Source organism: Culex pipiens, chromosome 3, assembly GCF_016801865.2.
Source record: "Culex pipiens pallens isolate TS chromosome 3, TS_CPP_V2, whole genome shotgun sequence".
In the NCBI taxonomy this organism is placed as follows: domain Eukaryota; kingdom Metazoa; phylum Arthropoda; class Insecta; order Diptera; family Culicidae; genus Culex; species Culex pipiens.
Genome location: NC_068939.1, coordinates 21,497,019 through 21,513,617, shown reverse-complemented (window position 1 = coordinate 21,513,617; position 16,599 = coordinate 21,497,019). Strand labels below are relative to the sequence as shown.

Here is a 16,599-nt window from a genome sequence, read left to right as displayed (position 1 = left end):
ATAGCGTCCGCTTTTCTAACGTGCGCAATCGTGCCAAATCACGCTCTTTCTTCCTCCCTCTCCCTTGATTCTCTCTCGCTCACTGGTCGCGAGCTAATCCAAGCCACTCAATGTAATCATAAATATACTAAGGACGCCCAAGCAACACAAACCAAGTTCAGCATGCGGATTGTTTTTGGCAGTTGAAATGGAAGCGGTACCTTGGCGCTAATATATCATAATTTGACAGTGAGGAACAGGTAATTGGGGAAGGCGAATAAATCAGCTCGCAATTGAATGAATTATGCCGATTTTGATTTCGATTGGTTGAGAACGAGTTTTAAACTCATCTGGAAGGAATTTTAGGGAAAAAAAACCAAACCATCCACTTTAACAACCACTAAGTCTTTTGTGGTTTCTATATTGCAAGTGTTTCTGCTCTAACCTATTCAGTAATAAAAAATGTAAATTTGGAAGGTGTAATTTTGTAAAGTTGAAAATTACCTCTTTTATGATGTAATTTTATCACAATTTAGACTGAAAAAGTGCCATTATACCAGAATAGTGATTAAATTACACATTTTTTCTGACATGAAAGACCCCTACCCAGATGTTATATTACCACGATTTTTTTTACTGTGTAGGGGTCCAAAGGCTTGCATGGGGAGGGCACCCAAACTTCTTTCTACTCCAAGAAACCTTCCACCCCAGGATTTAAACTGACGGCCTTTGGATTGCGGGTCCAACCACAGACAAGCGACTTTGGTGTGTTGTTTTAACTTATACGGGGGAGACAACTCATAAACCTAAAATGACTTAACGCTGAAAAAATCTTTAAAAACATTATTGTGCTTTACATTATCCATTAAAAAGAATAAATCATCAGAAGAAAACATTTCTTGAGCTGTTCTCTCAGATTTCGGTCATTCGATTTTTTTTGTAATTTTTAATCCGACTGAAACTTTTTTGGCACCTTCGGTATGCCCAAAGAAGCCATTTTGCATCATTAGTTTGTCCATATAATTTTCCATACAAATTTGGCAGCTGGCCATACAAAAATGATGTATGAAAATTAAAAAATCTGTATCTTTTGAAGGAATTTTTTGATCGATTTGGTGTCTTGGGCAAAGTTGTAGGTATGGATATGGATTTTTCAACTTAATTTTTCGATGTGAAATCAAATTTGCAATCAAAAAGTATTTTAGTGAAATTTTGATTAAGTGCACCGTTTTCAATTAAAATCCATTTTTAGGTGACTTTTTTGAAAATAGTCGAAATTTTTCATTTTTTAAAATTAGTGCACATGTTTGCCCACCTTTGAAAAAAACATTTTTGAAAAGCTGAGAAAATTCTCTATGTTTTGCTTATTCGGACTTTGTTGATACGACCTCAAGTTGCTGAGATATTGCCATGCAAAGGTTTAAAAACGGGAAAATGTATGTTCTAAGTCCCACCCAAATTACACACCATTTTCTAATGTCGACATCTCAGCAGCTAATCGTCCGATTTTCAATGTTAAAATATGAAACATTCGTGAAATTTTCCGATCTTTTCGAAAAAAATAAAATTAAAAAATATTTTTTTTTAGTATAACAAAGCTGACAGCAGCCTTCTTATTGACGTTTAGGCCAGCTTGTTTACTATGAAACCTCGTGGAGAGATGTGGAAGCGCGCCTGGACCTGCCTGGAGATAACAACAAGTCGTCGAAGTCATCGGATCGAATCTTGGGAAAGACGAAGTTCATCAAAAAAATGAAAATCTAAAAGTTCTCCATGAAGAGGGTTTCACATGAATCACAGTTAGAGAGCGCGAAAATATTATTTTATTTTTTTTTTCATGCAATTTCAATTTTTTTCTAAATAAATCGGGCAGAAACAAGCGTACCAAAATAGTCAGAGATACTATTTTTATTGGCTTCGTCGTTGATTGAAATTCTAATAAGAACTGTTTGTTTACATGTAAGTTGGGTAACGGTTAGACAACTGTTTTCAATCTATCTTTCCTTTTCAGTGTGCGCTTTGATTTGACAGCACAGCCGTTAACCACGCCCCCTTTTTTTCGTTGAATCTCTTGTTAGCTAGCACAGTGTTGTCAAATACATTTGTACAACTTACTCTGATAACTTGCATCTTATTCTGGCAAGTTATACAACATAAAAAAGTGCGCTTTTTCCAATGCACACGAGTTGTAGAACAAGTTGTGGTAACGAGGCCGTTCGGTTATACAACCAGTTAGGAAATACGTTTATCTGACAAAGTGTGTTGCTTGGGATTGAAAATCGGACCATTAGTTGCTGAGATATCGACATTAGAAAATGGTGTGTTGTTTGGGAGGGACTTAGAAAACATAAATTTTCCTGTTTTTAAACCTTTGCATGGCAATATCTCAGCAACTAAGGGTCGTATCAACATAGTTCAAAAAAGCAAAATCTAGAGAATTTTCTCATTTGTTCAAAACTATTTTTTTCAAGGGTGAGCAACTATGTGCATTAATTTTAAAAAATGAAAATGTCCGACTATTTTCAAAAAAGTCACCTAAAAATGGATTTAACTTGAAAACGGTGCACTTTATCAAAATTTCACTTGAGTACTTTTTGATTGCAAATTTGATTTTACATCGAAAAATGAAGTTGAAATATTTTTGCGACCAATTTTTCGATTTTTTGAAAAAATCAGTATTGATTCAAAAATTCATAACTCGCTCAAAGATTATTTGCACAACCTGGAAATTTCTGAAAAGTTGGCTTTTGATGTTCTCTAAAACATATCAAAAAATAAAAAAAATTAAAAATAGTGTTATTTTGCAAATCAAGTTTAAGTGATAAAAAGTTAAATAAAAAATCACCAAATTTTTTTTTACCTTGTATAATTTTTTTTCAGTGTAGTCCATATCCATACCTACAACTTTGCCGAAGACACCAAATCGATCAAAAAATTCCTTCAAAAGATACAGATTTTTGAATTTTCATACATCATTTTTGTATGGCCAGCTGCCAAATTTACCGAAGACACCAAAAAGGTTTCAGCCGGATTAAAAAATACAAAAATTAAAATTTAAGAAAAAAGACTTTGTTTAACTGTGTAAAATTTGCATCAAATTTTCACTTCAAACCCATTTCTATTTTATGCAACAAGTTGGAAAGAAGGAGATGTTTCAGCACGAGTTGTACATTTTCCCAAAGAAGTTGGATAAATACATTGAGAGCTTAAAAAAAAAAATTTACATTACCATTTTTTTTAAATTTCGGAAAACAGCCTCATGATTTAGATTTTTTCAATAAATGGTTTTCTCCTCCGCTTGAATGTTATTTTCCACCTACATAACTGTCAAAAAGATAAACAGTATCGAACAAATGAATGAACAATGATAAGCGTGCTTGTTCCGTATGTCAGTTACAAAACAAATAAAAAAGAAGATTTCAGCACAATCTGATAAATTTTCCAAGAAAACTCGTTAAAACTATTAGCAATCAAACGCAAAGATTTTTCAGTTTTTCACTAAAACACGTGTATAAACAACAGGTCGTCAATGTTATGCTCTCTTAATCCTATTTCGCCAAGAAAAAAATCGAACGAATTACCGGAATTTTTTTTTGTTGAATCAAATTTCTAGGCGCGAATTCAAACAGGAAAGGAAGCATTAATTTTTATTGGATTGTGCAACGAGGTGCGCAAGAAGACGCTGATTAAGAAAAAAAAATCTAAAAAGAAATCGCTATCCTTTGCCCAACATGCTCAAAAATCCAACTTTGCACTTCGTCGCCATCGTGCTAACTTGTCGTACGTGCATTTTGGGCCAAATTGAGTTAAGAACGCCATATTGTGCAGCTCACAATGCCTCACATTTTGACCGTCACAGATCCCCAAAATTCGATTTCAATCCTGAGATATTCAACAAAAACCGAAAAAACTCCGTGCATTTTTGTCACTTTATATATGAAAGCAGTTTCAGTCTTGTCCTGCTATCTTGTCACTCCATGAAAAATGATGTAAGTGCGACAAAAGGCCAAAGGGATTTCAGGCCAGGAAAGTCAGGATGCGTTTGTCGCACGTACAAGCTAGACTACCGTAAACAGTTGTAATTATAACTCGGGACTCCAGCAACCAACTTCAACCAAACTTTGGGACAATGCACAGAATGGTCAGCCAAACAAAACGTGTCATTGTCATTGTTTACATTGCGTGCTTTCGTTTTTGTTTATTCAAGGTCAAACATTAAAACGCGTTTTTCTCGGAACGTCGAAATGGCGGGTGCGACAAGATAGCACGACGACATCGACTTGTGAACAATGAATATTGCCTCAAAAATATGATATCAAGAACTTCAAGTGCTCCTTGCTCTAAAAAAACAAATAAATAAATTTTAAACCTTTAACTTATATTTAAGAAGAAAACAAGAATAGACATTTGGTGATGATGCTCAAAATTTACAATTTATTCGACTTTTTGAGATCTAGAGTCCCAAAAATAAGTTTGATGTAAAAAGTTCAAATGAGGGCCAAAAAAAATACCAAAAAAATGTCCCCTTATTTAAAAGAATTAGCATAGCATAGCATAGCACAGGTGCCCACCCGCAGTTGCTACTCCGTTATTGACCAGGACCTCCAGAAGTTACATCCACGAGCCGTGGAAGATAAGTGGGAGCTATCTTTCCTCGCTTCGCAACTTCTCAAAGGCCCCTATCATGCTGATCAATACCGGCGCCGGCCACGACCAGTGGTAGAGTCACGGGGAAGTGGATGGGAATGTTAGTCCGATACTTGAGTGATAGAGACCGCCCAATCGACTGCTTCTCCGACAAAGTATCACATGAGTTTTGAGGGGGTTAGTAGATGGGTATGAAATCAGAATTCACGAGAGGCAGTGATGTGACTATGAGCATTTTTTATCGGTTGAAAATTTTAAATCTTAAGCAGCCGGCTGCGGAAAGAAAGTTTTTTTAATCGAACGCGTGCCAACCGAGCAGTAGTGCTATGGGCTTGACTTGTCAGTATATATTTACTGTTTGTACAATTTAGATAACGCGAGCAAATTTCAAAAATGGTAAATAAAAGACGCATTACTCTTTAAAAAATTGAAAGTTTGATGAGTTAATACTAAAACTGTTAGCTGGAATAAATTATTACGATCAACGAATATAAACGAAAAGAAAACAGGTCATCACGTAACCGATTGTAATGAAATTAAAACAATAACATAAACGAACTAAACCGGCGGCATGCCTTCCAATCACCGATGATAAAAGAAGGACTTATAAAAAATAAAATATCAAATAAAAGGCTCCGATAAACACGGAAAGGCATCGCAAATCAGACTGGCTCAATTGTCATCGATGACAACCAGAGCCAGCCGCACCTTCTCACACACACACGCGCGCGAAAAGAAAAACGAAAATCACACCGACGACGAACGCGAAAAAACCCTGCGACCCGACGGCAAGGCATCGCAAATCAGACTCAATGACCCCTTATTTAAAAAAATTTAAAAAAAAGTAAGACAAAATTGAACATTGAACTTGGTTTAAGCAAACACCTGTATCATAAAAAAGAAAAAAATAAATATTATATAACGTCATGGTTCGGAATCCGGACACTTATTAGCATATCATTTTTGTTATAGCTGGCAAAAAAATCATATAACAAGTTGAAAAGTAGCAATATCATCAGGATGTAGTAAAAACAGCCAGTTTTAAGAGAATGCATGCAAAATATGTCTTTTCCAACAATTATACATCAGATTTTTGCAATTGAGATACCTTGTTATGCATCGAATCCAAGACACTGATAAAAGCTGATTCGAAATCCGGACACTCGATTTTGCTTAGGAACCGCACAAATCTGGACTGAAATGTTAGTGAATGGCATTTTTTAGGTCTCAAATAAGCCGTTAACATCAAAACAATTGATATTTTATATAATATTTGCTAAAATTTCAAAACCATAAATTTCTCGGACGCCTATGAAATATTTCAGTGAAATGTTTCACATTTTTAGTAAATTTATAATTTTATTTTATATAATTGCTTTGGCATTAACTACAGCGTTCAAACAAACTTTAAATGAAAGTTGATGTTAGAATTTATCAGATAACACAGTTTTGACATTCATAATGCGAACTTATATTCAAATAATTGATAAAACACGATGAGGTGTCCGGGTTTCGAAGCGTCCGGGAATTCAAATCATGACGTTAACAATTGAAATTACAAATCTGTTTATAAAGTTTTACATCATTACCAAAGGTTTTTAGGATCATAGAGTTATTATAGTTCATTAAAAAATAGATAGTCTGTAAATAACATTCTACACTTACTTTAAGCTTTCACACGTGCATTCATACTCATATTTAAGTAATTTTTATGCTAAAATGTCCACTTTGAAAATATGTGCAGCGATATTAGCTATGTCAAAATAATTACTAGGGAAGGTGGGCCATGCTCTTGTTTTACTGCTTAACTTGATGAAATTTACCCAAATAACTATTAATGTTGCACCTTATGCGAAATAAATCATTTTGAGCCACTTTTCAGCAAAAAATAAGTGATTTGTTCACAAAATGTTTATAAGCACCTGAGAAACAATTGCCTTAACGGTGCACATCAACCAGAGCTTTTGTTCCTAGATTTTTGTTACAGATATTTAGGTATTTTTAAAACTACGAAAATTATCGATGTAATTTTTAATTCATCCCCTATAGGGTAGGGTACTTTATAAAGTACTGTCTTCTAAGCCTATTTTTACAATCTGATTGTTGCAGGATTGGGTCCGTAAGTTTGTCAATTTTGGAATAAGAAGACAACAACTTCTTTGGTTGCTGTGCACCCTTAATCACCAGTGTGTCATAATATTTGTCATTTGACAAAAATGCTTGGTTTGTTAACTGTTTTAAAACCATTTTAGAGTATATAACTAAAGGTGTTCAATTCTATATCACGATGACCTTAACAGTTGATACAAAAATCAGATTTTTATGAATTATTATCTTAGTTCTCTTAGTTGTAAATAAAAAAGTTATCGTCTCACCACCACAAAAGAAGAAAGGATGAAAAAAACATTTTTTTCAAATCAATAAACAGAATCAATAAAGAAATAGTAGTTTATGCTACAAGTTGGAAAAAGATGTTTTGTTTTTTTTTCAGCACGAGTCGTATCACTTTTCGAAATTTTTATCTCGAGTAGAGAAAAGTAGGCCTTCTCGTAATGCGAGAATAACAGGAAAAGTAAAAAAAATCACAACGGAATTGCAAAAATAATATTTTAAAGATACCTAGCAATTTATTTTTATTTTAAATGAGTTCTCAATTTAAGGGGGCCGTCTAATCCCCATACATGGCAATTCTTCCCAAATTCCAGATACTTTTTTGATGTAGCCCAAACTTTTGGGGGCCTAGTTTGTATGGAGAATTAGTGCGGTTCGCTTCTCCCACATATTGCATGCATTTTTTTTTGTTGTATGCAAAGCGACGATCCGCTTTAATTCTCCATACAAACTTTTGAGAAAAACCAGTCGGCACTGTCTAAATACTTTTGGAAAATTCAAAATGCATGGATTTCTGGGGATCCTAAAGTTCATGCACAATTTGAGGGGAATAGTTTTTTTCATTCAAAAATAACGATCTTTTAGGCTCTTTGAAAGTAAACATTTAAATGGCCAAAGAGTCTCAAACATCAAAATTTTTTAGAGAAAAAAAAATACGGGTTAAATCTCACTTAACATTCAAATGTTACGTCCAATCAAGCTTATATTTTTGATTTGGGCTCAGTACGCCTACCGGAACAAGCCCCTGGATGACATTTTTGTTACATCTTAGTAGAACTAAGTTACAACATGTAGAAGGAATTTAGTCAACATATTGTCAGGGAATAACATCGAATAAAAACTCATGTCAATGATGGAAAACGTCACTTTATGTTTACTTCAAGATCGCTTCACATTTTCCTGTTTTTTTTTTATAATTTGCGATATACTCATGAGTTGCAAATACAGTTGTTTTGAGAAAAATGTATTTTTAATTAATTTCAGTAGTTTTTTTTTACTTTTCTGAACTTACAAATAAATAAGACGATCTTATTGAGTAGAGAAAGCACCACTTTTACGAATTATAAACCTCAAATCACAAAATCTGTAGCGTGGAATTAATCAGTTAGCCCGGTTAGTAGTTGAAGACAATAACCGGGGTATTTGCAGTATCGTCGATCGAGAGAAAAAAAAAGTACCGTCAACGGTCATCTAAAGCAAGTGAGCAAACCTCCGGCAACTTGAAGCTAGTCAGTCAGTCAGTTGTTCGCGGTCCATTCAGCAGCGAGTGAGTTTGGTAATGGGGGAATCCTACCCGGTCCGAATGGTGTCCCGGAAAACGTTCCACATTCTGGGCATTGCGTACGCCATTCTGGCCATCGTGGTGTCGCACTTTTTCGCGCTGGCTGGGCTGATCAGGGTGTGCTATCCGGACGATGGCCAACTGCTACAGCTGGAGAAGAACGGTGACGAAGAACTGGACGACGATGATGACTACCCGGTGAGCAGAGTGGACTACAACTTTGTGCTTCACCTGACGCAGAGCATTTTGTCGTCGGTGGCGGGGGTGGTGCTGATCGTTGGGATTGTGAAGGTAGTTTGAAGTGTTCTCGGTGGTTATCTAGTGATTGATTGTTGAAATTTTGCAGGAAAAGACAACCCTGGTACTGGCGTACAGAATGTACTACATTGTGATATCAACGATTGGTCTCATCATTTTCCTGATCGTGCAGATTGTTGACATGGTCAACTATGACTTACCAATGCCCGAAACGATATTCATTCTGTTTGTTAAACTTGTTCTGATGTTTGGTAAGTCCCTCTCTAGTTCTCACAGTAAACTGTTCTAAATAAAGAATAATTCCAGTGGTTTACTACCTTATTCTGTGGATTCTGGACGGAGTGGTCGAGTACATCGAGGGAGATCGCGGGACGATTGACCGAGAATCGGCACCGCAAGGAATCTTCAAGATCACGCTGGGGGACGACCAGAAGACAGTTCTTCAGATGTAGCCTGTAACACAGTCAACCAACTCCGCAGCCATAGCTTTTTCATCGCAAATACCTCAAACTCAACTTAGCAATAGCAACAACGACCGTAGAAGCCACGTGTTGATCCGTTTTGTTTCAACTTTCGATGGAATCAATAGTTTCTGGAGAAAACAACAACCACAACTTAACAAAAACACGCACGCACAATCTGTTTGTCTGAGCAAAGCTTTTCACGGCCCCATTGAAAGTGTGTGAACAGGAAATGAGATTAATCATGCACTGATTTTTTGCCCCACCTTCCGGTCCTCCCGATCTCGCGACTTTAGCTCATTAGAATGCAGTCTATCGGAGATCTTGCTGTAGGTAAGTCCAAACACGTCACCTTTAGTGGGGTACAAGCGAACCGATGTTGCTGTACGGCGATGACACTGCGTCGAGAAAGATTCAACAGCAGCTGAGGGATTTCTACAAAATTATAATAATTAAATTCAATTTGCTCATTTTGCGATAAGAAAAGGTGTTGCTGTAAAGTTGTAAATTAACTCTCTGAAATTTACTCAAGACCTCAAAACATCACATCTTAACAGGCATTTTAAACTGCAATAATATCTAAAAAAATCTTGTAAAATGTCCTTCTTGTAGGGTGTCCTCACTAACCGAAATGTACCTGTCATCCCTTATTCTTCGAACACAATCAGCACGACGCATGCTCGCAGAGCATAACCACCCCAAAGCAAATGCACTTTCTTCCATTTCTCCCTCTTCCTCTCTCAAAAAACAATTTTATTCCTTGTCCCTGCAAGGATCGATACCCTGAGGCGCCTAATGTCTCTGAGGCTCTCTCTCCCTAGTGTTCTCTCTCTCTTTGCCTTGTTCTCCTTCTCTCTCTCATTGTTATGATGTGTAAGGGTGTAAATAATTTATTTTTTTTCCTCGAAATTTACAACATTCTGCCGACGAAGGGCATAAAGAAACCGTACTGTTGCACGTTTATGCTCTAGCATTCCAATGCTGGTATGCGAAGGGTGAAACGTCATTGCTTGAATAAAAGGGGAGCGTCCTTTGATGGCGAACATTCTTAATTCTGGTTAATGTTTTTTGCTTCATAATGTCTTGAATAATTGTTTTCTCAGTTCCTCTCTTTTTGTTTGGCGTTAAAATTTGTCGCAGATTTTCCACTAAACAAAATTTATAAAAAAAAATAATGATCTCCTTGAAAATTCTGTAAAGTTTTATGATTTGGTAAAATCTACCCCAGGAAGATTAGAAAATTTCGTTGTAAACGTTGCAATAATTAAAGAAACTATGCAGTTCCATACAAAATAAGTACAACATTTTAAAAATTGCCAAAGTGACAACTTGGATGCTGTTTAGAATGACGAAATGATGACAATTTTAAACATAAAGCTAGGATTTTAAATTTTGATATTGTTGATTTGTTGTTTATGTTGTTGTTGATTTCACACAAGTTTTTTATATTTTTAACATTATTTTCCAAGAATCAGACTTTTCAGTCGTGATTGAACATGCATTTTTTTAATTGTATATATTTATTTTAAATTTAAATTACTATCAAAATGACTTAAACTTTAAAAAGGATATCTTAACCAGTAGATTACTAAATTGCAAAATAAATTTACCTTTTTTTTGAAAATTTGTATATTTTTTATTAAATAAAAAGAAGATTTTTGAGAAAAACTCAATAGTAAAAATAACATTCAACATTATTTTGCATTTAATTTCTCTCTTTTAAAAAAAGCATCGAAAAAATGATTTAATGTGTTGTATTACATTTTATTTGCAGTTTTTGTCACCGTCCCCACCTCCCCCCTTCAAGATTGGCCCAAAAAATCTGGGGACAAAAAAAATTATTTAAAAAAACTTCAAAATTTAGATGGAAATTTAAGTGCAATCAGCTCAAATCAATTTCAAATGCATTCCCCTGCGTTTAGAATCATTGTCAGCATGTTTGGGTTGATTTAACAATCTTATGATTCTTTGAAAATTTTCGATGTTTAGTATCGCAACTGAACTAGTGTAAAATGCATTTTAAAATACTTTTTGGATTCAAATGTTGAGACTATGGCTTGTTATTTAAATGTTTTTTTTTATTCGGCCAGACGGAAGTTGTCCCTTCCCTTTAAACAAAAATGCTTCGGCCTAATCACACAAGTTCGATGCATCATTTATGATTTTTTTTTAAATCTGTTCCGAAAAATATTGGCATATTTTGGATTCCAGAGTGACTTTTACAATTATAGTTTTCTGTGTTAATTTCAGACAAAAAGAGTGCAATTATTAAAATAATTATTTATTATCTGAATTTAATTAACAAGTCAAAAGGTTCCACAATTTATATGAAAATTTTTCTGCTGATAACGCCTCTAAATTTGAATATTTTTTCAAATTATGTTTCTGCTTAGTGAAAAATTGTCAATAGAATCAATAGAATATAATTAATATTATTTTTAGAATACCACTTTGTACATATTTAAATTAATCCACTGATATACAATTTCGTACTTATAATTAACATTAATTTGAATCATTTCAAAACTTCATAAATACTTCTTTTTGGAGTTATTTAAACACAGTTTGAACCCATATCATTCCGTACGCATTGAATTTGGAATTTTTAATCGTGAATAAATCTCATTTTTTTCATAGACAAACTATTTCAGCCGATTGTACGGTTCATGAGTACATGACAAGAAAATAACATCTTCAATTTACAATAGAGTAGAGTCTTCTCGAATTTCGCAATTTATCCGAGATTTTTAGTTTCGTGGTTTTTCATATGGATGAACCTTTTTTTCATGCATTCCTGATGTCAAAAGCCGAAATTTCTGCATCATAAGTTTTTCCTTACAAGGTTCCATACAATTTTCCAAAATGTGTAACTTGAAAAGTAATTTTTTGATCAATTCGGTGTCTTTGGAAAAGTTGTCAATCCCAGCACCAAAATACAAATTTCTTTTTTTTCTTTTTTATTTGTTTTAGGTTGCAAAAGTGCACTTAACTTAAAGTCATTTTCGATTTGTATTTTGAAATTTTGTTTTACAGTTTTCTATAAAACAATTTTTTAAAGATAATGATTGCTAGATATAATTTATGCATCATTATGAACTCAAGCTCAAAGGTTGTTTTTTTTTAGTCCCTTAAAACATATATTGAAATGTTTGGAAAAATAATAAAATCCGTATTTTGAGAATGCAACTTTTTATGAAATAGAAAAAAAGATTTCATAAACCTTTTTTTTCTCGCGAAAGTCTTAATCATAACCTGCCACTTTGCCCAATACACCAAATCGATGAAAAATCCCTTTTCAAGAAACAGATTTTCTGATATTCACATGCCACACACGGAGAAAAAAGAGTTCCCAAGATCGTGAACAAGCGTTTATGAAAATGGGAACCACAAACAAAGTGTTCAAATCCCATGGTACGTTTTTGGAAATCGTTCCATGGGATTTGAACACTTTGTTCGTTCCCATTTTGTTCACGATTTTGGGAACTCTTTTTTCTCCGTGCATGTGGTCTGCTAATAAACGCAAAAAATGTACTTTTAGAATAATTGTGTATGGAAAAGTTACTAAAAAATTAAAGGTACAAAATATCTTGCTTATATTGTTTTGCTAAGATTAAAGAAATTTAATTTGCTTACTTGCTAAACGAAAACATATCCTAATCGACATTTTCACCAGGGTAATTCTCCGCCAACTCACACAGCAGTTGCCCCGACCCCTCTTCGATTTGCGTGAAACTTTGTCCTAAGGGGTAACTTTTGTCCCTGATCACGAATCCGAGGTCCGTTTTTTGATATCTCGTGACGGAGGGGCGGTACGACCCCTTCCATTTTTGAACAAGTGAAAAAAGATGTGTTTTTCAATAATTTGCAGCCTGAAACGGTGATGAGATAGAAATTTGGTGTCAAAGGGACTTTTATGTAAAATTAGACGCCCGATTTGATGGCGTACTCAGAATTCCGAATAAACGTATTTTTCATCGAAAAAAACACTAAAAAAGTTTTAAAAATTCTCCCATTTTCCGTTACTCGACTGTAAAAAATTTTGGAACATGTCATTTTATGGGAAATTTAATGTACTTTTCGAATCTACATTGTCCCAGAAGGGTCATTTTTTCATTTAGAACAAAATTTTTCATTTTAAAATTTCGTGTTTTTTCTAACTTTGCAGATTATTTTTTAGAGTATAACAATATTCTACAAAGTTGTAGAGCAGACAATTACAAAAATTTTGATATATAGACATAAGGGGTTTGCTTATAAACATCACGAGTTATCGCGATTTTACGAAAAAAAGTTTTGAAAAAGTTGGTCGTCATCGATCATGGCCATTCATGGTCACCCGCGACAGACACGGACGACGAAACAAAGAGAAACGCAAAAAGTAACTATTTCAAAACTTTTTTTCGTAAAATCGCGATAACTCGTGATGTTTATAAGCAAACCCCTTATGTCTATATATCAAAATTTTTGTAATTGTCTGCTCTACAACTTTGTAGAACATTGTTACACTCTAAAAAATAACCCTGCAAAGTTAGAAAAAACACGAAATTTTAAAATGAAAAATTTTGTTCTAAATGAAAAAATGACCCTTCTGGGACAATGTAGATTCGAAAAGTACATTAAATTTCCCATAAAATGACATGTTCCAAAAATTTTTACAGTCGAGTAACGGAAAATGGGAGAATTTTTAAAATTTTTTTAGTGTTTTTTTCGATGAAAAATACGTTTATTCGGAATTCTGAGTACGCCATCAAATCGGGCGTCTAATTTTACATAAAAGTCCCTTTGACACCAAATTTCTATCTCATCACCGTTTCAGGCTGCAAATTGTTGAAAAACACCTCTTTTTTCGCATGTTCAAAAATGGAAGGGGTCGTACCGCCCCTCCGTCACGAGATATCAAAAAACGGACCTCGGTTTCGTGATCAGGGACAAAAGTTACCCCTTAGGACAAAATTTCACGAAAATCGAAGAGGGGTCGGGGCAACTTTTCCCGATTTCGTGTGAGTTGGTAGAGAATTACCCACCAAAATTACAATCAGTAAAATAAGTGTACTTAAATTGTATTTATTGTAACGTTTTTAAGCAAAAGAGAAATTTCTGAAATGTATAAGCAAAATAACATTTATAGCAGTTTTTTTAACATTCTGTACACTCAACTCCCGGTGGTTGGTCACTTTTTGGTTTAACAGTTTTCTAGTTTGTAACCCGTTGGTTGGTCAAAGTCAAACCAAAAAGTGACGAACTGTCACTTTTTACACGGCGCTCACGCACACTATCAAAACAAACGTTTGATAGTGTGTGTGAACTCCATGTAAAAAGGGTGTCAAACTAAACAGTGACCCCGTTCGTTTGACAACATTTGGTGTCAAACTATCGGGGTTTGAGTGTACTATCTAAATAGGAATCTCAGCAAGCATAATACAAGAAAGAACAAAGACGAAACGAAAAAAACGAAACTATTGGCACTACGCCCCCCGGGGCATGGCCTTCCTCTAACGTGGGATTTCTGCTCCAGCGCCTCTGACGAGACAGGAGAAACCGGGACCGACGTTTTACTTCACCATCCGATAGAAGCTCAGTGGATAAGGCGGGAATCGAACCCGCGTCTCATAGCATCATCGGGATCGGCAGCCGAAGCCGCTACCCCTGCGCCACGAGACCCACATCGACATCGACCCAGACATCGACTTGTTATTTATAATTCAGAAACTATAAAATTGTACGTATTGTACTTTAAATCTAGTTTGATTAAAAAAACATAAATAACTAAAAACGAAGTTGACTTCATAGCTGTCGGCCACTATTGCTAGTACCAACCACCCAAGTAGCACACTTTATTCGCCAAGAGATTTCCGAACTGCTTGTTGAACTCGTTTACTATGTTTTCCCAACGTCCCTGAGGACTCTTGAACGCTGGATAAAGCGCACGTTTTTCTGTTGATGAACATCTCTTCATCCGTCAGAAATGTGCGTGGTTTAAGTTAGTTTTGCATCATTGCATAGAGAACGTTTGTTAAACATGTCATAGGAATTCTTGACTATAAGATTTTGAATTGGGTTTGGTGAACGTTGTTAGAACCGTTTAGGAAAACGTTTTGAGAACCGTCCAAGAACATATCGTGGCAGACAAGAAATTTAAAGAGGCTTTTCATAGTATACGTCCCAACTTTCGCTTTAAATATATTTATCTTTATTTGTAAGCAATGTCACTTTACGATACTCTAACTACTAGTTTTGTGATTTATCAGTTTTGATAGGGATACGATGGATAATAAAAATATCAGCAAAAAACAAAATCATTCAATTTCATTATTATGCTTTTGGAGATATTTTTTTTTCAATTTTTGAGTACTAATCAACATCGCTTGCTGCTATATACTCTGCTGCTGGTTCCCCCGGTGGCTGCATTTTCAGTTTTCCTTTTTGATGAAGAATTCTCACGGCAAGCATCGAACCGTCGATCACTCCAAATGTCAACCCGGGCGCGCGTCTGCATCTTTCCACGAGAGGTTATGTTGGATGAGCTGGCCTAAACGTCAATTAGAAGTCTGCGGTCATCTAGCTTTTGCCAAGTTCACTAACAGTTTGCTAAAACTTCCCTTGAACATAAGCTGTTTCTATTTTTAGAACTATCTGTGCTTGTTTCGTCAACATGTTCTTTCTCGGTTTTTAAAACACGAAGACAAACTATACATTTACAACTTGTTTACGAGAAATCCCAGCCGAAGCCAAAGGTCAAATCTACTATGCTATCATGTTTAGCAAACTGAAATGAAACATCATGTCTGCAAATGTCATTTTGCTCTCCGAGTTCTACAAGCATGTTTCATTTAAGTCAGAATAAACTTCAAAATGAACTTTTCGTAATCCGTTGCTAGATTTGACATTTATGTTACACAACCATGTTTAACAATGGTTTTTTGATCAAAATTTGAACAAATTACAAATTGTTATGAAACTAGTTCAATAATTAACGTATAAAAACGCTTGTGCAGCAATTGTTCAACAAAAAAAATAAAAAGCGATGTTTTTCTTGCTACTTGGGCACTAAGGACTTCCTTTTTATCTACAAGGACTTCGCCGCTCTGGGCTCCTAAGTGTTTGAGTACGGCACGGAGCGACGGCGCCAGATACCCATATTTATACACAAAGAATTTTAGAGCACTCACCGCGGGATTCGAACCAGCAACCTATGAATTGTGAGTCCAGTGCGCGGTCCGATTGATCCACACTACATTTTTTTTTACGTTGTATGCAATGGATGTAATAAATGATAAGCAACGTTGTTTTAATAAAATTTCTAAAGATTTGAAAAAAATAGTCTTTTGTTGTGAAATGCTTCAAACTTCACATTTAATTGGAATCACTAAGCTAATCTTTTGTTGCAACAGTTAAAAGATTTAAACATTGAAGTAGAAAATTGTCTCTATGCTTCAATTTCATTTTGGCTCACGTTTCATGGACGCTCCCTCGCTACAACATAACTGTCACTAAATTGGTAGAAAACCCCTCTCTCGAAAAAGGACAGCTCTCTTTTCCATGCACGTGAGCAGTTCCAACGAAGAGAAAGAGAGTGCAAAT

General features: G+C 35.1%; 1 protein-coding gene across 1 annotated transcript; it reads left to right on the top strand.

Annotated features, from left to right (window-relative positions):
• Positions 1-8,256: 8,256 nt before the first annotated feature.
• Positions 8,257-9,374, top strand: LOC120412876 (uncharacterized). Its single transcript, XM_039573507.2, has 3 exons — positions 8,257-8,590; positions 8,646-8,808; positions 8,864-9,374. The coding sequence occupies exons 1-3, from the start codon at positions 8,297-8,299 to the stop codon at positions 9,007-9,009; spliced, it is 603 nt and encodes a 200-aa protein (XP_039429441.1). The 5' UTR covers positions 8,257-8,296; the 3' UTR covers positions 9,010-9,374.
• Positions 9,375-16,599: the final 7,225 nt, after the last annotated feature.

What these genes read in the sequence shown, in the direction of transcription:
- LOC120412876 (XM_039573507.2), top strand. Translation starts at nt 8,297, where the DNA reads ATGGGGGAATCCTACCCGGTCCGAATGGTGTCCCGGAAAACGTTCCAC. An exon ending in TGATCGTTGGGATTGTGAAG is followed by an intron (nt 8,591 to 8,645) that starts GTAGTTTGAAGT and finishes GAAATTTTGCAG; the next exon opens with GAAAAGACAACCCTGGTACT. An exon ending in TAAACTTGTTCTGATGTTTG is followed by an intron (nt 8,809 to 8,863) that starts GTAAGTCCCTCT and finishes GAATAATTCCAG; the next exon opens with TGGTTTACTACCTTATTCTG.